The sequence below is a fragment of the Ciconia boyciana genome, chromosome 1 (genome assembly GCF_034638445.1).
Source record: "Ciconia boyciana chromosome 1, ASM3463844v1, whole genome shotgun sequence".
NCBI lineage: Eukaryota > Metazoa > Chordata > Aves > Ciconiiformes > Ciconiidae > Ciconia > Ciconia boyciana.
This window is the reverse complement of record NC_132934.1, coordinates 89285362-89309828: the sequence shown is the minus strand read 5'-3', so window position 1 is coordinate 89309828 and position 24467 is coordinate 89285362. Positions and strand designations below refer to the sequence as shown.

General features: G+C 35.7%; 1 protein-coding gene across 2 annotated transcripts in view; it reads left to right on the top strand.

The window, feature by feature from the left end:
• The window catches only part of STXBP5L (syntaxin binding protein 5L), a 206951-nt gene that overhangs the window by 66321 nt on the left and 116163 nt on the right, over positions 1-24467 (top strand). For both annotated transcript variants that reach the window (XM_072881300.1, XM_072881291.1), the window contains exons 3-4: positions 10895-10976; positions 13059-13159. In XM_072881300.1, coding sequence (XP_072737401.1) covers positions 10895-10976; positions 13059-13159 — 183 coding nt within the window. The remainder of the gene's footprint in view (positions 1-10894; positions 10977-13058; positions 13160-24467) is intronic.

Sequence of the window (24467 nt, the reverse complement as noted above, 5' to 3'; positions counted from 1 at the left end):
GCTTAATACAGCTGGCATCAAACATGAACGTAGTTTGTATAACACAATCTACAAGTGTCTGTTTAAAGTGGCAAAATAATAGTTCATACTCATTTACACCAAAAGGGCTTCCCGAAATACATTTTAACCAGCTGCTAGTTACCTATTTCATGTAAATTGAATGGAAGGGCTCATTAACTGTGGTCTATAGTGTACTTTATTTCAAAATCTGATAGAATAATTATGTGGCTCAGGAGGATTATAAGAGTAATGAAATGTAGATAACATTTAACCTTTATCTTGCACTAGTTAAAAAGTAATGCCTCTTCCATGTAATTTGTTGCTGAAAACTTTTCTTAAAAACCCATGAGTTTTACAATAATGGAAGACAAAACTATTTAAGGTTGACTGTCTGATATTTGGAATGCCTTTTAACATAGGCACATCGATCCTTGGCTGGATCGATGGGCTGAGGTCCAATTGTATGAGGTTCACCAAAGCTAAGTGCTGGGTCCTGCACTTGGGTCACAACAACCCCATGCAATGCTACAGGCTTGGGGAAGAGTGCCTGGAAAGCTGCCCGGCAGAAAAGGACCTGGGAGTGTTGGTCAGGAGCCAGCTGAATATGAGCCAGCAGCGTGCCCAGGTGGCCAAGAAGTCCAACAGCATCCTGGCTTGTATCAGCAATAGTGTGGCCAGCAGGACTAGGGAAGTGATTGTCCCCCTGTACTCGGCACTGGTAAGGCCACACCTCGAATATTGTGTTCAGTTTTGGGCCCGTCACTACAAGAGAGACATTGAGGTGCTGGAGCGTGTCCAAAGAAGGGCAACGAAGCTGGTGAAGGGTCTAGAGCAGAAGTCTTATGAGTAGCGGTTGAGGGAACTGGGATTGTTTAGCCTCCTTTAGAAAAGGAGGCTCAGGGGAGACCTTATTGCTCTCTACAACTACCTGAAAGGAGGTTGTAGCGAGGTGGGTGTCGGTCTCTTCTCCCAAGTAACAAGCCATAGGACAAGAAGAAATGGCCTCAAGTTGCAATTGGATTTTAGGAAAAATTTCTTCACCAAAAGGGTTGTCAAGCATTGGAACAGGCTGCCCAGGGAAGTGGTTGAGTCACCACCCCTGAAGGTATTTAAAGGATGTGTAGATGTGGTGCTTAATGACATGGTTTAGTGGTGGACTTGGCAGTGTTAGGTTAACGGTTGGACTTGATGATCTTAAAGGTCTTTTCCAACCTAAACAATTCTATGATTCTATGATTTATAGTATCATTTATATTGAACTAAACCTAAGAAAAAAACCCCACTGGATAGTTCATTGAAATTCTGTCAAACTCTAAATTAAATTTTCTTAAATTAAATTCTTAGTTTTTTCAAATTTTATTTATTCAGACTTGAATAGCTTCATTGCCAGTTTTGACTTCTATTCATAGCATGTGAGTTCCTGTGTGTTTTACACATCTATTCTTGCTTAACAAATGAAATTCTAGATTAACATCTCTCTTTATTAAGCGTCAAAAATAAGTATATTGATTCGCAAAATTGCTGAGTATTAATACAGCTTAACTGAAATTTATAAAAATATCATTTGTCTGTTTTTCTGGGGCAGGAATGAAATTACTGCCTAATTTAATATATTGAACCTCCTTTTAATAAGTTTTTGAAAGTGACATATTTTCTGTGTTGTACCAGAGACCTCCTGGAATCATCCAATACTAAACAGATAATAATAGAGCTGATGCAGTTAATGAATTTGAGGAATTGCTCATAGACTGACTAACAAGCTGTGAGCAGTTTCCTGTTAAGTAATAAAATTATTTAATATTTTAGGCAGCACTGCTCTGCCTAAAATGAATGTGGTGTATGACCTCAGCATCTGTATTATCTTGTAATTGGATGAACACTGAAATGCCTGAATGAAAGTCTTTTAAAGTAAGTATTTCTTTTGGCATATTGATGTTATACAGCACATTCCTTGGAACAATGGAAATGTTCAATCAATCAAAGCGAATTAACCTCTAAGCCACTTACCACTTACAAAGCCTGAGTCAAGATCAAGTACTGTCTTTCTCAACCCATTAGTACCTGTGTATTAGTGCAGTTTTTTTGGTCTAAAGTGCCCTTGCATAATATATCTCTTTAAGGATATAAATGATACTTAGATCTCTCAGTTAAACAAAAGTGTTCTGTGATGTTATGCATGGAAATTTTCTGACGTATTACTGGATAAGACTGAAAATGTATAATCACTGGGCATCATCAAACAGTCCACTTTTACTTCAGTGCCTCAGAGTTATATTTGCACAGTATACCTTGCTGCTTATTCCAGCATAATCAGAAAACTTAACAGAATGATGATTTAATTTGATTTATAAAGTTGAGTTCTTACAGTAAATATGTGACTCAGAATACAAGCTTTACTAACGATCTGTTATTGGACAATCACCTCACTTTCATAACCAATTAACTGTCTTGATAGCTAGTGGTCTGGAGATTTTCAGGGACTAAATTTCTTAAAATTAATTCTGGGATTTTTTTTTGTTTTAGCAGGTTGATTTATTAGGTTCTGCATGTAATTGTGAATTTAACTTTGAAAGAAAACAGTTTTATTATAGAAAGCATTTATTTTGTGCTTAAAAGACTTCCTTTTGAATGCCTCGTTGTTAAGATGCCCATAATTTTTTTGAGAAGTATGGAATTATCTCACCATTTCAGTAGAAATTTTTTATTCTTTGTTTCAGTTCTGTGTTGATTTGTTGATAAGCCTAAGCAAAGTAGGTTTGAGGGGATCTTAGCACCTGATAAGAGTAAAATCCAGGACATTCTTATCGCAGGACTGAGCACAAAATGGCCCAGATTAAGTAGTTATATATGTGCTCCTAATTGCTGATTGCTTCTGCTTTGACCAAATTGGGAGTAAGACAACAGTGTTCACAGCAGAGCTCGTCTTAAAACTCCATAAGTGCTTATGAAACACGAAACTATAGTTGTGTGGGACTCATTGCTGTGAAGTACCTGGCATGAAGAATTAGCCAGAAGTAATCAGGGCAACTGTTAATTATTCTAACACTACTGAACAAAGAAGTTCTTCTTCCCCCTATCTGTATTAGCCAAAATAGATAGTGAAACATTTTCAGATAACAAGGGAACATTATTTAATCATCTGTTCTCATCTCCTACAGACTACAGAATTGGCCGTAGGACCTTCATCACCTTATTCCTAGTCCAGTGGTTGGGTCTGGAAGTAGCATTTGGGGAAACAAGCAGTCTTGTTTTAAAGATTTCCAGTAATGGTTAATCGCTGTCTCTGTTTAAAAGAGAAAATGCAATGTGTATTCTCAAGCTCTGTCATGACATTGATGAAAGATTAATATATTATTTTAGTTATATAACTTTTCCATAGCAACTACAGGAGGAATTAATATTTGGGAAAATGTCATTTTTAGATACATTTAGTTTGACAGGTCTTTTGACCTTTTTTATAAAGACTTATTATGTGATCACTTTTCATTCTATCTTCTCTTGTCACCAGTTGTTCTTCGTAACTGGCAGCTATGAAGAAGATCAGCACCTTGTGATCACTGTCACAAATTGCTAAAAATTCAATGACCACTTAAAGAAATCTGTGCTGTAGAAAAATATAGGAAGTCTTAAGTTTTGATCTTATGTAGAGTTTATTTATAGTCTTCCATTTTTTGCTTGAAGAGCACAAACAAAACTTCCTAAAACCTTCTCTAAACCTGTTATCAATAAATTTGGTGGTAGAGTGTACAAGCAGGGATAACACAAATACGAACACAACATTCGCGCTTTATTTTTAAATGCAGTGTTTTTTAGTATAAATTCATTGTACACAATTGCATTTGTTATCAGTAACTGCACATGCAGTAACCTGCATGTGTTATGTGTGTTCTGGGTGTACAGGTATACGTGGAGCAAATACTGTGTTAAATATTAATATCTGAAGGCTGAGAAAAAATAAATTAAAAATGGCTGAGTTAAAGCTACCTGTATGATTTCTTTTGTAAGAGAATGTTAGGCTACCATCTGTGCCCAGTGCATACAGATGGCTAGCAAATGATATAATTTACATAGTCCTCTTAAAAGGCAGTAAATTGAATAAAATGCAGTTGTGTTATCAATTTTTTTATCTATATCTCTATATGTTGTTGTGCAGGCTCTTGGTTATGTTAAAGTGACTTTCTGGCTTTAGGATGTTCCAAAATACACAGCCCTCTCATTTGTGGCTCAGTTTAGTTTTCGGTAGCCTCCAGTGTACGTTAGGACAAGAGTATTATTCTCTCCCAGCTTATTCTCTCTGTAGCTTTTTACCAGATGTATTTGTAAACAGGCTTTACAGATATGCTCCTCCTTCTAGTCCCATATTTGTCATGCCTTTGACTAAACTTGTGTCTGCATTTGTAAATTTCTCTGAAACAACAGCTCCTGTGAATATAATCAATACACTTTTCTCTCACTTCTACAGATTTCAGTTTTCACTCGTTGTTGCCTTTCTTGTTTTTATCTGTACATGTCAGTGAGCTTGCTGAGGTTTATGACTACCTGAAAAAAAAGACGAAGCCCACTGTAAATGCAGACACTTAATGTTGCTTGTTACTACTGCAAGAATTAGTAACAAGTAACAAGTAACTGCAAGAAGTAGTAACAACCTCAACATATAGAGCTTTCAGGGTGGCTGCCTGGCAATGTGGCGCTTTCACAGACTGGTAACTAAATGGCTTCTCTTTTGGAGGTTAATTTAGAGCCAGGTGGTTTCTGTTTATTATTATTATTGTGTGTGTATATATATATATGCATACACAAATGGAAATTGAAAATTATTGATATTCCACAAAGGGAATATGAAATTATTCACCTACATGTTATTTGCGAAACACTGCTAGAGTCATTACCTCTGAGTATCTGCTTTTCACAGTTTGCTATTTCAGGTTTAGGGTTGATTGAGTTCAATCACATGGTGATTGTATTTGTATTCTGTTTCTGGAACAGATGATTCCCAAGATGACAAAGATGTTGGAAGGTAGTCTCACAAAGAGATGAAAATATATAGCCCTATGAGTGTTGGTAATGCTTATGGTATCTGTAGATATTTTGGGAAATAAAATAATTTCTAAATTCATAGGAATAAAAAAATTGTGAATAGTGTTGATGTGAATTTGCATTTTACTTGAATAAACAGTCATATTTTTCACAGCATTCATTCAGCTATCAAACTGTAGTCTACATATATAGACTTGCCACTAAATACAAGCTATCTATAAGTGCTTTAATCTGGAAGAAATCAAAGTTGCCGAAAGCAAATTTTTCAGCCTGTAATATATCATAATGGATATTTAACTGTTCCTGAGATTGACTCTTATGTAATTTGCATGCAGCAACAGGGAAATCTATGTCAAGAAAAATAAACAAGGCAAAGGTCATTGTAGACCAAAAGCTCATGCTTATTGGTGCCAAAAAAGTTTGTCTGTATTTATAAAGCACATCACATTTAGCATCCTAAGAGAGCAGCCAAGCACAGCAGTATTTCACCTTTTCATAGTGGAGGGGAAGAAAAAAAGAGCTCCTTATTTAAACAGCTGAATGAACTCAAGACATAATGAAGCTCATAAAACTGAATCCTTTTATGTTTAAAACAAAAAGCACTTAGAGTTACTGTTTAATGAAGCAGTGTCCAGTGAATCCACAGCAAATATAAGACCATAAAGATAGGATTAGGTTGTATGTTCTTTTTAAGGAATTTGGTGAGCTCAACTACATGTATATAACAGAATAAAACCTGGTAGAGGGGCGCTTATTTTTTGCAAAGCAATGGAGAAGTCTCAAAAACCATAAACAAGATGATTTCCTGATTTGCTAAGGTAAGAGGTGTTACACACACGTATTAAAAAAACTGTATTGAATTTAAGGAATAATAAAATGCCATATATGTTTTTACATTGTATTGAAGAAACCATTACCAAGATGATGTGTGGCTCTGGTTTTGACACTTGAAAGAAGTTGAGAACAAATTCTAAAATATGTAGAAAAAAACCATAAGGACTATTCAAGAGCTAACAAAACTGCTGTGTGATGTGAGAATAAAGGAGCTCAGGGTTTTTTGTTTTTATTTATGCAGAAGATGGATAAGATACAGCTTGATCACAGTTTCAAAGCAGGAAATTTCTGCTAGTAGAAAGTTATTTAACGTAGCATAGAAAGGCATAATGAGACCCAAAGGCTTGAAACTGAAGCTAAATGTATTGATTCTACATATAGCATGACGTTCTTAATAGGATAACTAAACACTGCAGCAACATACTTCAGAAATCATGGATTCTTTGCTGTTTCAAATGTTTAAATGAAAATAAAATATCTCATGGGAAGAGAAGAAAAACTCAGTTTGAAGCCCATTTGAAGTACAAAATCTACGACTGTGGCATTTATTTGTACCAGAATGTGCACTCTCCTTAGTAGACAGAAAATTAATGTATGTGAGACTTACAGAAATTCCACAAAGAAACTGTAAAACTATGTATTCCAGGAACTGAAAGTAGCTGTGTTCAGAACTGTAAATCTAGGTGATGAAGGTGATGTTTTCATAATTGTTATCTTTTGACAAAATCCATCCTGTGACACAGATACACCTGACGAACCTTTTGGTTGTTTTAGTTGGTTAATGGTGTGGTTGAATCCTTCAACCATTCTATTACTTAATTATTTAGTTAAATATGTTGGTGCTTTTTAAACTGATAAATCACTCGACTCAGTGGAATAGGTCTTCTGCAAGAAAAAGCTGTCCTATATTCGTTACACGGTAAATCAATTTTACTGTTGGTTTATATAATGGAGTAACACCAGCCCACAAGCATCTGCTCTTAGGGTGCTGCATATTCCTACTCAAATATGTACCAGCCAGTGTAGATCAGATGACAGGACTCGTTCAAGCAGCAGTGGTACTTCTGCAGCACCCCACAATTCCCAAATGTTTTAAAGGAGAGGCTATAAATGGGAGTTGCCCATTTCTATGTGTGTCTTCTAATAAAATGGTGAATATGAGACCATGGTTTCTGCTTAATAACTATAACCCCTTACTTCAGTGTTAATTTCTGTGCATACTTTGTTTTTAGTCAACTTTGGAAGAAGTTAGTTAAGTAGTCGAAAAAAAATAGAGTTGCTTATTTACATAGCTTGGTGTCATTTTCTTCTACGGAAGAGTTTTGGTTTTGAAAAAGGTGCCATATGTAATTTAACAGTTTTTACTTTGACAGGGAGTATTTCTTAGCTGCTTGGCATACCTTGGCAGGATATCCTTTATGATACCATGTCTTCAGTTCCTCTGCCTTGCAAGGAGGAACGAATCAGACTGTAGTCCTTGTTATTGCAAAAAGATTTAATCTGAAAACACTTGGATCTGATACTACTAAAGAATCACCCATCTTAATGAAGAAAAACATGTCTTACCTCTGGACATTCTGGTCCTAAGAAGTTAAATACCTGCTGCAGGTAACAGTGGTCTCAACTCCAGGAGTCGGTTCTAAAGTATCTGCACTTTTGGTTCTCAGAGAACACACAAGATTTTCAATTCTTTGGATTCCATTACTACTAGCCTCTGAGAAGAATGAGAGACATCAGATCTGTATGTATCATATGTATTAAAAATGAGTCATGGAACAAGAAAGTTGTGGGATGCTGTGGAAAGTTCAGTCATAGATCATGCTTATGAGAAGCTTTGCCCATTGATACCTCTCCTATGTATGTAACAGCCACATATGCATGTGCTCTGACATCAGGCATTCAAGATATAGTGACTATGGATATGACATGAGAATATCACATAAATACTAACTGATCTTTATACAAGTGACCAAAAGGATTTGGAGAGAAAATCTGAATCAGGTTGTAATATTGGGAAATGGAAATTTTCTTCAACTTGTGATGGAATTGCCCAAGACATGAGAGTGTAAATTCTTTGTTAATAATGTATTATGTTGTCATGGAAGACTGCATCTTGGAAGCTGAATTCAAGTACTTAAAATTAGGTATCCTAACTGTTGTTTTTTTTTTTCCCCAAAAATAATGATAATCTTTGGAATAAAAGGATGTTGAAATACTCTATGAAAAACTGTTGTATACAAGTGAATACAGAGCAAAATACCCTATTTCACACATACAGATCTTAAAACCAGGATTAAATGTTGTTTTCAGAAAGAACATTTCTCTGTTAGAATGTTACTACTGTCACACTTTCGCTGCTTGATGCACATAATTCTAATTCTACTTGTTTCACTCTGGATCCCAACAGACATCCAGACTTAGTTTTCATCTTTTTCCCTTTTATATATAAATTAGGATAATCTGGCATGTCTGTGAAGGCCTGTGGGAGATCCAACATTCTGATAAGAGAGAGAAGATAGTGACTGGCTTTGATCCTTGAAACCCATGATGTCTACTTTGAGGTATTCAGATGTATCTGTATTAGTCGTCCCTTTTAATATCTTCAGAGATACTCCACTCTCGCTGATAGCAGAGTCATTATTTAATAAAAAAGCAAAAGTAAAAGAATAAATTCAGTCCAAAGCCTGTGCTGTAGCTGCTTCTGCTGTATGTCCTGGTAGAGTACACTGGTATGAAAAGATTTTATGAGATAAGGTTGTACTCCTCCATGCTTGGCAACAAAGCACAGAATTTGCAGAAGATGGGCTAAAGTGCCAAGAACATGTGCCAAGTCATCATATCTCTTCAGCTCCTTCTGCTGGAAGGACCTCACCGCAGCTCCCAGAATGTTTGAAAACCACCATCAGTCAGTGATAATGCTGCTATTTAAGCATCAGTCCTTACTTCAGGGCAATTGGCCAGACTGAAGCAGACGGCACTATTTCTCTCTTATTTTAGTAATTTGTGAAGTATTTCAGGGTGAACACTTATGCAAATTAATGTGAATTATTGGAGAGTGATTTTTTTGTTTGGGATATGCTGAATGAAGTAATCTACTTTGTTAGGATGTTTCCTAGAAAACTGACTTAGCATGATAGTGATGCTGAAGGGTGACAGCCACTTAATCAGGGCATTACTAGTGTAATTTTCATTAAGGACAGTCGTTAGCTAGGGCCATGTATTTATACTGAATATAAAGCTCAAGCTAAAGGGAAAACACTTATCTGTTAAAACTTCCACTCAGTTTGAAATCCCCAGTGGGCTGGTTTGGTTGGTTGGTTGGTCTTGCTTCCCCTCACCTTACAACAAGTAGTGGAGAACAATATAAAAAAAAAGTGCCACAGAGCAGTCATTCAAAATGGACCAAAGGATTACCATCAACCCTTAAAATATATCCTAGACTACCATATATCTTTATTGTCCATTTTAAATAGGTTGTTTAAATGATGCACAGTTTTTTATTATTTTATTGGTTATGATTGTATTCAGGACTACAGTTTGGGAACAAGTGGCAAATAGAGTTACTTAGTTTTTTTCCTACCTTGCTGTGCTATAATGTAGTTATGATGTTTTATACACAGCTTTTCATCTGCAGATACCAGTACACTGAGATCACTGTCAAAGGACATACTGTATTCTTTTGTAAAACCCTATCTCCAGCTTACATATAGGGAAATGAAGGCACAGGGAAGAAAAGATACTTTTTTTTCCCCTAAGGTTATCCAGTAGACCAGTTGGCAAAGTCACGAGTAGAGCTCAGGTCTCTCAAGGTCAGTGGTCTCCATTAAACTGCTTGTTTAACAACTGGAAAAGTAATTACTTAATACTTTAAAGTTTTAACCCTCAAATTTGCTAATCTATGGACTTTACTTCCCTGAGACCAACTTTAGAATAGTTTACTGCAAGTCTCTTTACTTGTGAAAGGGGAAGTAAAGATTCTGACATTTGCCTGCAGTATAGGTGGACAGTTGGCATTTTTGTTCAGGATTTTACAATGTGCTAATATGATCATATATAACAAGTAGATAGGGCTTTATGATGTAAAATCTTGTTTCTGATCATAATCTTGATATTTTGAATACATATGGAGGTTTTTCACCTGTTTCATACAACACAGTTCTTAATATATTTTGTATTTCTCTCTTCTTTTGTTTTACTTTTTATCTTCAGTAATTTTCTGGAACAGCTGTTTCTTGTTAAAGTCTCTGACTCAGATGGGAAAGGCCATCATCTAAGTTAGGGAGATGGCAATTCAGCATGCAGAGAAAAAGACCCAAAGAGAACAAATAGGCAGCTACATTCATGATATATCTGGACAACAAGATATTGTTGCAAAGCAGCGTGTCAATGTTGATTCCAAGTGAACTAGCTGGGTTGACAGAAGCAGTGTAAATGTGGTGTCACTCGGACTGGGGGTTGGACTAGGGAATGTAGTTCATAGCTAGACTTGGGTAACTCTGCATGGCACTGTATTGTACTTGTGTTGATGAGAGAGAGCAATAGTTACATGTGAGCTTTTATGTAAGTGTGAAATGACTCACTCTAAAAAGCATTTTCTCAGATTTAAAAAAGAAAGCCTGCTACAGAACTGTGTTACTGACCTTAGTCCTAAATTATTAATTTTATAATGTCTTGATAAGTACAAAAATCTGATACATTCATGTGTTATATGAACCAATAATGTGTAAAAAGAAATTTAAGATGCATCCTGCTGAATTTTTGTGTTAATTCATGTACTTTTGTTTCACAGGCAAAAAAACCAGGCAAGAACAGATCACTCACAATTGCACATGTTTCAGCCTGATGATGTTGGTACTTTAATTAGAACAGTGGAAAATCAACATGAATTCTTTTGTTTTACAGAAAGCAAGAAAAATTGAGGTTAATTAAAGGTTAATTAGAGTTTAATTGGTAGTTCTTTTTTTTTCCTCTTTACTTCTGGTTATAACAGGAACGTTAGAATCCTTGACTTTGATGGCAACAGATTGGGCAGGCCTGGTGTTGATTGCTACTGCCAACATGAAAGTGGTGCTGCAGTCCTGCAGCTCCAGTTCTTAATCAATGAGGTAAGGACATACTTACTCAGATTCTTCTGTATAAATTTAGTTGAATAAGTCAATTCATGTTTTGTAATCAAGTGATAGAACTTTTCACATTGACAAATTGTGCCAACAAGTAAGTGGGGTACATCCCCAGGACGTTCACTGTACAGCCTTTTAGAAGACTACGGGACTGCACACAGGGAAAAGTATTATCTTCATATACATCACTATAACGTACTGAACAAAAGGCAGTCAATATATGAATGTGTGCAGCTAAATGTAAAATCCATTAAATTACTAAATATGCTGCACAGTCCTATTTCAAATAGAAATTAATAAATGAGCTAAATCTTTCTTATGGAATGATATTGATGTTTATTGGCTGAAAGCTCAATAGTTGGAGATATGCTACTGCTTGAAGAAAGGAAAAGCAGTTGCAGGGGTTATCCGTCAAGCCAGCATGCTTAGTCTTTGTAAATGGTTTGTTGAAATCAAGTTTAGACAACATGAAGAAAGAGTAACAGATTATAGCTCACTCTGTGCAGAAGACCTCTGGAGATGGTAATAGGCAAGAAGACTTTCTGGAGCATAAGAATTTGGGTTTTTTTCTAGAACCTCATAACTTGGCCAAATTATAACCTATTCATAGTTCAGTTTTAATTAATTTTCTCCCATGAGATAAGGAAACACTTCTGACAGTTTCAAGTACTCTTTCTAATCATGGAGATCTTAGAGCTTCTCAAGGAAAGAGTTTTAGTTTTGTGGTTTTTTAAACCTGGGAAATACTTATTTTTTTCTACACCTGTTTGGAGAAAGTACCTGAACCACAGAAACTGAGGAGGGAGAAATGAAACTTTAGAAACAATCAGTCCAATGGAATTCTTTAGAGGAAGGCAGGGATGAAAACAGGGAGGCCAAGGTTTGAATCAGTGTTCTTTCTTTTCATTAGATGACCAGCAGAACCCCTAATACACAGGATTAATTTGATTTCTGTGGTGGAGATTCTCTCTGACATTGGTCCAAACTCCTTGGGAGATGAGAATTAAAGCATGGATTACACTGTATGAGAGAAGTTTCACCTTCATAAATTTCATCTGCTTATGTCGACATTGAAAAGAACAGTTGCTAGGATTAGAAAGGAAATCCAAGATGCAAAAAGAGAAGTTTATTGGTCAGTCATAGTTGGTATGAACTGATCTTTGAGTTACATCCTCACCCTTCCTCAAAGCATTGCCTTCTTTTTGGGCAATATCTAGTTCCTCTCTGCCATAGTAATACACAGCGATAGATCCTTTATACTAGACCTGATCTGAGGTGTAAGTGTAGTAAACCACTGCAGCAGCAGCAGTAGAGAGTTTCCTCTGCAGTCCATATTCTCATGGCATCACTGTTCCACGGTGAGGAGAAAGATAGTAGGAAGGAAGTAGAATAAGTTCGCTTCAAGCTGTCCAGGAAGATAGAGGTCTGGACCTTTGAAGATGTCCATTTTTCTGGCACCAGAGGTAGAACCAGTCTTCAGAGTATTTCTGATCTGTGATAAAGACTCTGTCCTTTTGTCTACATCTCTTAGTTCTTCCTAAGTCCTCTCCCCCTGCTACCTGTCCCTACTTTCTTATCTGCATCTTCTTTTCACAGTTCCGGTTTTGAATTTCATGTTGTTGATATGATTACTAAACTGTGCTTGGCACTGTCACTTGTGTGTATGTGTGTGCACTAATCCCTTTTTCCTTTAGTTATATCCTTCGCACTCACCTTTTTAAGTAAGTGTTGTCTGTTCTCCTTTTCGTTAATCTCTATGCTTATGTGGAAATACATGAGAGTTCACATGTATAACCTTGGTATAAAGCTTTAATTTGCGTTTCAAATTGATGGAGTTTTAATTTAACTTTGGCTGATCTTGTACTAATTTAAGATATTTAAATTTACCAGATCAATTCAAATTTCTATTATTTATGGTAGAATATATTTTTTTCTAGAAGAAAGCAACCGTTTTTCATAAACTGTATCGTTTTCTATGAGTAGATTATTAACAGTGAGGATCACTTAAGAATAAGACAGAATCTGCAGAACAGTAATATGTTGTGCTGTATTTTGTGTCTGCTCTAGGGTGCTTTGGTCAGTGCAAGTGCAGATGATACACTTCATTTGTGGAATCTCCGACAGAAACGACCAGCTATCCTACATTCTCTGAAATTTAACAGAGAGAGGTAAGACTATATGACACAAAAAAAATCTCATTTAAAAAAACCCCAAACTTACTTTCCATATTTCTAATAATACATGCTTATTAGTTTGCCTTTCTAAAGGGGCATATAGTTTTGCCTTGAAATGTTTTCTTCCATTGTTTGAGTCTTGTTTCCACAGAACAAAAACTTCACTTCTCTTTCTCCAGCCTTCTCAGAACTAGAAAAATTTTGTCTGCTTTTTGTCAAAATGTTTTTCATTTTACCTTCTATTCGCATGAACTGGTGTGAACAGTAGTGTGTTTGTTATTCTTAAGACCAGACACAAGCACTGTTATCCTTTAGGCTGATCTGTTGTTCAGTACTAGCCAGAGTACCTCAGCTGGCTGTATCGTGGAAATAATTATTTTCTCTACCTTGAAAGAGTTTTATTTTTGTAAAATGCTGCAAGTTTAGCAGAAATAAATTGTGAATTTGGGAAACTATAGTAAATGTCAAATGAATCAGATGCTGTTTTACTAAATTTTATTTTATCAGTACCAAATTGTAGAAATCCCTGCTGAAAATAGATTAAATGAGTGGTGGTAATTTTCAAACTCAAACAGAAGCTGAGCACTTTAATCTGTATTTAGTCACCCATGTAAAACCTGCTACAATATTATGGCGCTTCAGTGCTACACTTTCATTAATACTAAGAAAAAGTTCCATGTTCGTATTAAGGAATTAGGTCAGTAGTCAGAAGAACAAGGTTCAGTGCATAAATGCAGCAGTTGTTTTTTTGTGAGTCCTTGAGCAATACAGTTATTCTGTACTTCATCTTTGGGATGGATTTTTTTTAAATTTGAAAACATAAGTATAATACATAGTATGGTTTTGACTGGAAGTTGAAATGATATTGTAATTCTCTTAGTATATATATTCAGTGTTTCTTGAGGTGCAACAGCTTCTTTTAGACATTTATATACTTGCTTGTGTAGTGGTGAAAGATATCTGTACTTTACCAGAGCTATGAAGTAAACAGGCTCATCAAAGCTTTAGCTGCTGCAAATCTGAAAATTATTATGGAAATAGACTTTTTCTTTGTTGTTTATTATTCAGATACATAATCATGTTTGCACTTAAATGTCACCAAGTTGCAAGTTCTGTTGTGGGAAGTACTATGGAATAATTTAGAAAACATACATCCTAATTCCAAAGAGTTTATAACCTATAGCAAAAGTATATCAAGTGGTTTGGGACTGCATGAGGGAGGATGAAAAAGAAAAATTATATGTACATTTGCTAGCTGCTTCTGGACAGTAAGTCATCATTTTATGTATGTTGAAATATTTGAATCTTGCTGTTCTCATCAGGTGGGTACATTATCCACAATTTGTCAGTGATAAATCTAAACATTGTAGAAGTTATTCTAGTACATCTTGGTCTAGCTCTCCCAGCCAGCAACCTTCCATACAGCCAAATAAATCAATATGTATAAGAATGCAGTGTCTGTTCACCTGTTTGCCTGTCATTTCTCTTCAGAGAGGCTAGCGTGGTATCTTGGTCAGAATTTTATCAGAATTTCTTGATAAAATAAACTCACACACATTTGGCTTTGCTAAGAGCAAAACATTTGTCATCACATTTACCTAAATTTTCTTTTGCTTCTGACAGCCTAAAACTCTGGGCAAAATATTTGGAAGCAAGTTATTTGGAATACTGGAAACCTTTGCATGAAAACAAGTTTTGTGTAATGACATTTTTGAAATTAGGTTTAAAAAGGATCTGAGGATGTAGTTTTTTGTAACAAATGCATAGCTAGCTATACTGCCTTTTATCAAAGTCTAGTAAGTTGTGAGTAAAAAAAAATAGTATTAGTTCTTTTATGCATATTTTAAGTAACTGGTACAATCACTGCCATTTAAATAATTTTTATTAGCACATCAAACGCTATGAGGCAAATATCCTGATACAATGCTATATAATATTCTCAAAGAAGTAAGTTCAGTTTTAAATTAAAAAAAAAATACATTTTTAAAAATTAAATTTTAATTAATTTTTAAAAAATGCAATATAATGCACTTAAAATTCTAATATTTTGTGATGAGGAAGATCATTGTATTAGTCCAGATTCTTGATTAATTTGACTTCAATTAATTGTCTTTCATGTAGAATCAGTTTATTCTTAGTTCTTAAAATATTCGATGCATGGACCATACAGCTGTTAGATTCTGTTAGATGGATGAATGCTACTTAAGTCTTTGGCTATTACTCAGTGCACCAGTCTTCATATTGTTGAACTGTTTAATTTTCAATTTGCTTTTGTTTCTTGACATTAAAGATTGCAGGATAATGGAACAAAATCTGCTCTTAGCAGTGCTTATGTGTATGTTTATGCAAGTACTTGAGTAAAATTTCCCCACATATATTCCCTCCCACAAAAGTAAAAAATATGTTTGTTCTTTTCTTCAGATGTTGGTAACAACATAGATGTAAAGAGCAATAACTCTTAAATACAAACACAAATCTTGTTTGTAAATAGATTTGCAGCACACTGGTTATCTTTCACTTATCATGTAGCATTCAGTATTAAGACACTGAATGGTTTATGAATAATACTTCACTAACAAAATGCACTTTTGTAGCCATTAAGTCATAGTTTGCAACCTCTCCAGGTTTATTTTTTTCTTCTCCTGACCTATTCTTAAACTAATTTGCCTTTTGTGAGGGATTTTATATGGTATGTTCTTGGTGACAAGCTATCTCCTAGAATATTGTAGCACTGCTCAAATAATTCTGGGATATGCATCAGCATATTTTATATGTCGCATCAGCAACATTAACAGTATTAATTTGTCTCTGATAATTCACTGCTCCTTTACTAAGTGTCTCTTTGGAGCAAGTGTAGAAGGAACACTAAAGAATGAGACATAATGGCAAACTGATATTTTTGTTCTACAGTGTAATGCCCAGGACTTTTTAGCAAATTATATGTTTTTGCCTTGTATCAAAAGATAACGTTATCTTAAATTTCTATTTTCGTAATTGGAATGTAATACAATGCATTAAGAACCTTCAAGAAAATATAAATATAAGCAATGTGTTTCAGTGCTCGGCCCCATACCAAGAGCTCTAATGATAACACAGTTGCTCAAAGAGATGCTTGACAGTAGCATATGGTTGATAATATATGATTTGCTGTTCCATTTACAAATAGGAAGCACAGGTAAAACTTTTTAACCTCTGGAAACACTCCACAAGAATCTCTTCAGTACTTTTGAAGGATAACATTATGCTGATGTTCCTTATGTTAGTCCCTCCTTTTCCTTCTTTGATGTCATAGGAGATGCCAGATTCATCTTCAGTAGACATTTTAGGCAAAATAAAGAACTCAGCTAGTGGAACTAGACACTGTCTCTATCTGCTGCAAAGGACATTAGGATTAAGCTAAGCCACTGAAAACTATTATAGGCCTTAATTTTTTTTAATATAGTCAGAGCAGACTTCAGCAAGTATAGGTTTAAATATACAACAGTTTACATCATTGTCTCGTTAAGATTAGTGCAACTGGGATGGGAGAAACAGGCAATGACTACAGTGTGAAATCCAGGTCCTTTAGGCCTGCATGTATTAGTTTCACGTACGAACATGGTTCATCTCCTGTTGTTCTGAAGCTGAGCTAGGTCAGTTCTGTTGACTGATATGGGGGATAGCCCTCGTGTTTTTCTTTTAGCCAGTGCTGACTGGTGTGTTACAAGTGAGCCGACAGCACTACAACAGTTTATCCACGGACTTATACTCGGCATACATGAACACAGTGTACAAGTTCTGTTGGGTCTTTAAATCCGTCTGCATGCACTGTGCACCGATGCCATAACAGTACCATAAGTGCCCTTCTGCAGGGGAATCAGCAGGTGACAAAATCTGTATAACTGGCTTTGGGGCCCTGATCTGTAACACTTTCTTCAGTGTTAAGGGTATGCTAGCACAGATGAAGAGGAGCCTTTTAAGTAGGTGACCTTTAGAACAATGATCTCAGTTAACTGTAACTTACTGTTAATTAGAAACTTGACTCTTCTGAGATTTTGCAGTATTTGAACATGATGATTGAGACTGTTACTGCAATGCTTGGAAGCAAAGAGAAAAAACAGATATTTTTTGGATCTGGTGACTTTTCTTTTGTGTGGTGGTCTATATTATTTCCTGAGAGCAGCTGTATCTTCATCTATCTGTCTTGCTGTATCTTTGCAGGATTTTGTGTCCTGTGGTGTTAAGAGTTTACCTCATCAAAATGACAGCAAGAGGCTATTGAATGAATACTGGTGACTGGCTGTGCAGTCTCAGCAGTACCTGTATCTCTTTACTTGTGTGTTAGGGACTTGTGAGTTACTAAACTTAGATTATCTGTCTCACTGGCTGTTCAAGGAACTGAATTCCTGTGATAGCTTGCCTGCTTATAAAGAGCCTCCTGGTTAATATTGTATAACTGCAAACTCTGTATTGTTTATGTACTGTATTGTATTGTATTGGTTATGTTTATTGTTTTCTAAATTAGTCAGAGGTCTGTCATCAAGCATGAAAGTAGTTACCAGGCTGAATGCAGTTGCACAGCCATGCTATACCACAAAACAGATTCTGATTACATGGTATGGTGCAGCATTTAGCTGTTCAGAAGAACCACAGAATTCAAATACAAAGCAATATTTCACCACACAATCCTGTCTACCTTTTACAATGAGAGACAGTTTGTGGAAAGGATATAAACTTTCTCAGGTTGATGATGGAAAAAACTGAGGAAAGCAAAAGAAGCCATGCTGTTGATTGGTATTCGCTTCCACATCTTGAAGAAGTTTTTACAAAACTTCTTTGGGCAGATTCTTTTTTTGTCATCTCGTGAAGTGTGTATGGCCAAGTGTGAAGACAGCACACACCTCAAACATGTAAGATAAATAATAAATGTGTGTGTCTTGCATCAGCGTTTGTCACTTTTGAAAGAATGATGCTCAGGGATTTCAAAAACCAATTAATGTTGTTTGCATGCAATTACTGAGCTTGGAAAGATGCCTGAAGCTCGTAAAGAACACCTCTGGTCTATAGGGCTGTGCCTTACTGCAGGGCAGGAAAGTGAACTTTGTCAAATGTCACTTCAGAAAGGCAAAAGATTGGATACAAAGTTTCTCCAGTGAGACTGACCCAAATCATGTTCATGTAGTTACCACACACCTCTGCCTTCTCTGTTAAAAAAAAAAAAATTACAGCATTACATTCTTTTTTCAGGTCTTACATCATGTTATGGAAAATTTTGTAGTACACTTCACCTGTAAGATCAATGAGAGCCATAAGCTTGTCCTGGAAAGGTGCTATGCAACCTAGTTGAAATGATGAATGTCTTGGTTATAAAAAGAAGTCTGGCACAAGCATTTTGGTTTTTTTCTTCAACACGCATTAGCTAAACAATCAACAAAGAACAAAAATACAAAACATAGATTAGCTTGTTGATACCAAGAATCAGCAGTTTTGATTTGATAGATTTATGAGATTATGCAATTCCACTAAAGTAGAATGAAAATTCACATGATCCCTAAGATTTTCTTTTTGATAGATCTTAAATATGTGGGCCTTCTAGTGGATTGGAGCTGAAGGGACCTCCTCAGTCTAGTTCCCTGCAGCTGCAGACCAGACAACTCATATACCTCCTTTTATATAATGAACAAGCTGACTATGTTTTGCATCAAGAGATACTGGTCCCTTATGATCCCAGTAAAAAAGGCACTCAGACTCTGTAAGGTATCATTCAAAATGCTATTTATTAGAGCTAGCACTATAAAGAATGAGAGAATAGTATAGATAATCTTATATCTCTGTAGATGCTGGGAACCCTGAGTTGTGCATCATCAAACAGGCCTCCAGTCAGCAGGCTGTGCATCTATGGATGCAACCCATCCATAGATAGGGTTATCCCATTTTGATAATTCGAATTATTATAGGATTTTCTTATAAGAAAACAACTGTATTCATTATTTCTACTATCAAACAGAAAGGACATTCACGCTAAAACTTCCTGCTGCGCTGTTAGATAAAGGCAAGCCCACACAGGTGGTGCAATCGCCAAGTGGGAGCTGCCTGCAGGCTCCTCTGTTATAAGGAGCTGTGTGTGTTTATCCTGTGCCCAAGAGGTAGGTGCAGCACCACACAGCCTGAAGGCCATGCTGTACACAGCCCAGCGCAGCCCAGGCCCAGCCCAGTGCCTACTCAGGTTAACTGCAGTGTGGATCATTAACTCCTCCACATGCAATGGTCTCCCAGTCAGGATCATGACATTATTATTTAACTATTAAAGCTTAAGTCCACTACTCCTCCTATTAGGGAAAATTGCTCCATGCTAATTTCATCCTTCTGACGGCAAGAAGCCTTCCGGCTTCAAGACTAAGTTTATTTTTATGGCCCTTCTATTCCCATTTATTATGATATTCTGGTATCCACATTATCATGCACTTCAAATATTTTGTCTCTTTTCTTTGCAGTTAAACAGCTCATTCATAGCCATTCACAACCTGCTTTTTCTTTTTTTCTTCACTAGAAAAATCAAGATTCTGTGTTTTCCTTTATAAATTTCTGTCTTCGTTCCCTTTTCTTTGGCCTTTCTTCTCATATCAGTTCTTGCTGAGCTGATGATTAGACAAGGAACATATTCTAGATAGGGTACCATCTGTGCTGTGGACATTGACATTACCATTTTATTTTTAAATCTCTGCAGGAATATGTTTACTGCTGAATATGATGCATACCGTAATAACATCTTCCTTTTGCGTGGTTCCATCTTATCAGTGCTTGTGGTCTTGCTGTGATTGACTAATATACCGATTACACTTCTTCACTGATGTATATCTAGCTAGCGGGGAATGTGCTGCTTTTCAGTGCAATCCTTTAAGAGTGGAAGCAAAGTAAGACAAGTGAAATTGAAATTATCTTTTTCCATCACTTCTGTATGGTGAGTTCCAACCCTAAAGTGGACGTAATTATTCTTTGAAGTTTGAGGCCTTGCCCTTTGCATTTTAAATTTCATTCCATTTCTTGTACTGTACTTGTGCAGATTGTCCTTCCTCTGTAATATTGTGTCCCTAAGAGGTTTCATTAGTGTTAGTACAAAGATCACTTATGAAATTACAAGATCAGCTGTAAAACTAATACTTGAGAATCCCCCAAATATCCAGTAAAATATTTCCTTTTCAGCAAAATGAAGTAGAAAATAGACATTAAACCCAGAATTTTATAGTGATGTTTTTTATAAATGCTGTATTTAATTTTGACATATGCTAGATTTCCTACAATTGGAATATTCTGGAATAGCCTACCTTTGGTAAACCTACCTTCCCTATTTACCATAACTTTTCAAAATTTGTCCTTTCGAAACTCAAAAGCTTAGTTAGTGTCTATCTTTAAGTATATTTGAGCAATTAGTAATAACATTACAGTCACAACAGCACAGAGGACAACATGGCTTAACTTTATTTCTGTCGGTTTTAATTTTTTTATGCTTACCTTCTTGGGTGGGATTTATAATGCAACCTGAGTTGGTGTCACTGCAGAGGACGTTCTGCAAGAACTTAAGCTGGCTAGTTTAAAACTAGTTGGGTTTCTCTATGCTTAAATTACACCAGGATAGATGTTACTCTAAAACAACGTCACCTTTTATTGATTCGTTGACTGTTTACTAGAGAAATCTGTTGGTTGGTATTTCCAGGAATATCTAGACCCTACCATTATTAGCAATACTTGTTTTCTAATCTCTACACAATGCAATAAACTCTCTTCTAATTACAGAAGTCCTGGTCATATTTTTCATTCTAGAATATTAAAAAGATCTCTGTTTATATCCAGATCCAACCTTGAATTTAAGAATCTCTGTTCTTTTTTAACGGTGGCTTTCACAGTCTTTCCCCAAAGTAATTTTTAGTGCACCAGGGTTCTGCCAATAATATTATTTTCAGTTTCATTTCCATTAAAAATGTCCTTAAGTGCATAATGCCACAGTATCTGGTTTTATACCTATTTGCTAAACAACTTATCTGAAGGTAAATACAGCTGTTTAAGATATTTAAGATCTATTTTTACACAGCTTTGTACATAAAAGTTGTATTTCCATAATGAGACTTTAAAATATGCAGTAATAACATTAGCACAGTATATAGTAATTTGATTTTTGATAACTACTCAGAAAAGTCTCAAAACAGCAAATACAGTTACCACGTTACATTGGTTACATATATATCTTCATTTCAAAAGCATGTCTGCAGGACTTAAGAAAACACATGAAAAAGTATGATGAATAATACGGCAAATGTTTTTCTATTTCATGTTTATCAATCAATTACAAATCAATTCACATTTTCATCACATTGGTGCATTAAAAGCAGGTTAACAGAAAATGGCTGGCATGCTATATATGAATTATGAAAGATGCTTACAACCAATCACTTCTACTTTCCCCCTATTACTAAAACTGTACCAGGTAGCCTCTACTTCCCCCAATCCACCCCTGAGCTGTTCATTTCACTTATTACATTATTTAAAGCTTTTTACATAAAATATTTTGGCAAATACATAAAAGAGTCGGGATTTGATCTAAGACTATGGAAAGCATATCAAGTGAAGATTTCTAAACAAGAATTTTCTCAGCTCTGAAACACCAAAATAACTGTTTCTAGCTGGTAGTAGGCCAAATGTTGTGGCTATAAATACAGCACAGTTGAAATGTTTGAAAAGTGAAATTTACTTATAACAGTTAATGAAATAAATTTATAAATTTGCTATATGTATATGCATGTGTGTGAATGCACATATATGTGTGTGTGTGTGTACGTGTGCATACAGATACACACATATATTAAATCATCATGACCCATAGAACTGCTGGAGAAAAATGCATAGCTAGCACAATTACCTGAGGACTTGACAGCAGTACAGGGACTAGAGGCCCTCTGGCCTGACAAACCCTCTTCCAATTTACCTCTTCCTCTGTGTCACTCTGGCTGTACTTCCTTCTATTATTTCTATGAGAAAACAGGTATCTCTTCGAAATTTCATTTTGCAAAACATCTTTGTGAAGTTTGGGGTTTACTTCAATAGAGAAGAAGAACGCGTTCTGAATTATTTAATTTTTTATGTCACCTGGCCATCTCTGATTGTCTGCCTGAGTAACTTGTGTGTTGCTTTCTGTCCTCAGAAAAAAATCCTTTAGCTTTTAGCAGTAGACATAATGTTGCTATATGCTGCAAAACTTCAGCTCATACGCTAAGCAGTGTGCTTGTTTCTAATGCTTTGTAGAAAATAAAGCATGTTTGTCAGTAGATTTCTGCTTTTTTGAGAAAACACAGGGTAACATGTTATGTTGTTTTCACATAGCAGCTGTGTTGCCAAATTGCTCTAAGGCCAGGTTTGGATAGCAAAATTTAAAATACATACACACAGCCATACATTGAACAACTGTGTTTCACTGCCTTAGTCATAACAAATGAGAAGTCCAATACTGTAATACAAAAATGCATCATCTACTTCATATCATACACACTCATATTAGACAAGAGCTAAAAAAGATGTCTTTTAAAATTTAAACAAGTTCAGACAGCATAAACAGGCTACATTATCAGTGGGAATTTTCAGCTTGCTACAGCTATAGTATAGTTACAAGAATTCTGTGGTTTTATTTTTTTAAGTTTTCAAATTTGAGTTTTGAGACATCTTTCATAGTCTGGTTCAGATCTATCCTTTGACCTTTGTTACATTAGATTTCCATTCATGTATTAAAGCAGTGAAGAATACACACCCATTCTGTTGCAGTAAGTCATTTGGTTCTTGGAAATCACACCACCCCTTTCCTGCCCAGGCACATGGCAGCTTCAAGCAGAAGGCAATGCAATGACTTAGGATACTTTTCCTTCTGTCACAATAAACTCTGGGCGTTATTCCAGTAAATCAGAAATAGAGCTAGTAATGTCAATGTTGAGATTATCTCATTAAACAGTACATGAGCAGGAAGAGAAGAGAGGCTACAGATTGCAGAAAAACAAGGACCGTTAATCACAGAGTCCCTGTCTACTGAAGCATAACAAATGAGAACAGCTGGTCTCCAGTAAGTCTACATGATTTTAATTGATGGAAGCTGTTAAGAAAAAAAGTGTGTATACATAGAAAAAGTATACACATGTAAAAATGCTTTTTTTTTTTTACTTTGAAGTCAATTTCAGTATTTCAATGTTATCCTGGTAGTAGAGAGTCATTCAAAATAGTTTGATCGATATTGATATAAAATAGGTTTTAAACTCATTATAGCAAGAATGTGTGATATAAACACAGATTTGTGTATGTTGAAGCAAACAGGATGAAATACTAGCATATCTTTAGTTTACTTTTCTAACAGCTATGTAAGTTAAGCTGTTTAGCAAAAGACAAGTTTCAACCTTTCATCTTTGAGCTAAGTCCCAATTTACTTTTTTGAAACTATGAGATTGGGAAGCAAAAACTGCATTTTCAATTTATAGCTTCAGTGTTGTGTAAAAGGATGAGAGAAACTCTACCTTTAGGTGTTTTTTTTTTTTAATGCAGCTGCTACAAAATCAATGAAAGAAATAAATCAAAAACTTTCTCTTTTGAGAACATCATCTCCCTCTTCCATCCTTTGTTTTTTGGCTTTCTTTTATTGCTAAGAAACTCAGTGACTATTATTGTGGTCTGTATTGCCCATCACTGTCACTATGCTTGGTATTACAACTCCATTTTTACTTAACCTTCAAAGATATTAATGGAGAACAAGTGAAGTACTACAGATAAGAAATAGTGATTTCGCAGGCCAGTAGACAAGAGGAAAACCATGTACGTTGTCTTTCCCCTAAAGATGAAAACAGGAGTCTGTTTGCCAACCCTGTTTCATAAATTTGCTCACTTCACTGATTTTGTGAAACTTTTATTCTCATATTTGTTATCTAATGACCTTGAGTTGGCATCAGAAACAAATTGGAAGCCAATGGAAAGTATGCTGGCTTCTGCCAGCATCTTTTTCTTCTTAAGGAAGCAAGCTTCCATGTAATTTCCTTGTCTTTTTTTCTTGGGTCCAAGCCTGCACGTTAACACCTGTTCAATCTCCTGCATTACTGTTGTGTAATACTAAAGATTTAGCCACGGAGAGTATGCCACTGTAATTGTCATTGATCCTGTTCCCACATGCAAGACATCCCAATGAATTTGCAGTCAATAACGTAAAAGGGAGTTTACAAAAGAGGGTGTCTCTTTGCTGTGCATTTGTCCAAGAGGAAGAAAGGTAATTTTCTGTCATGCTGAAAATTAAACAAATTAT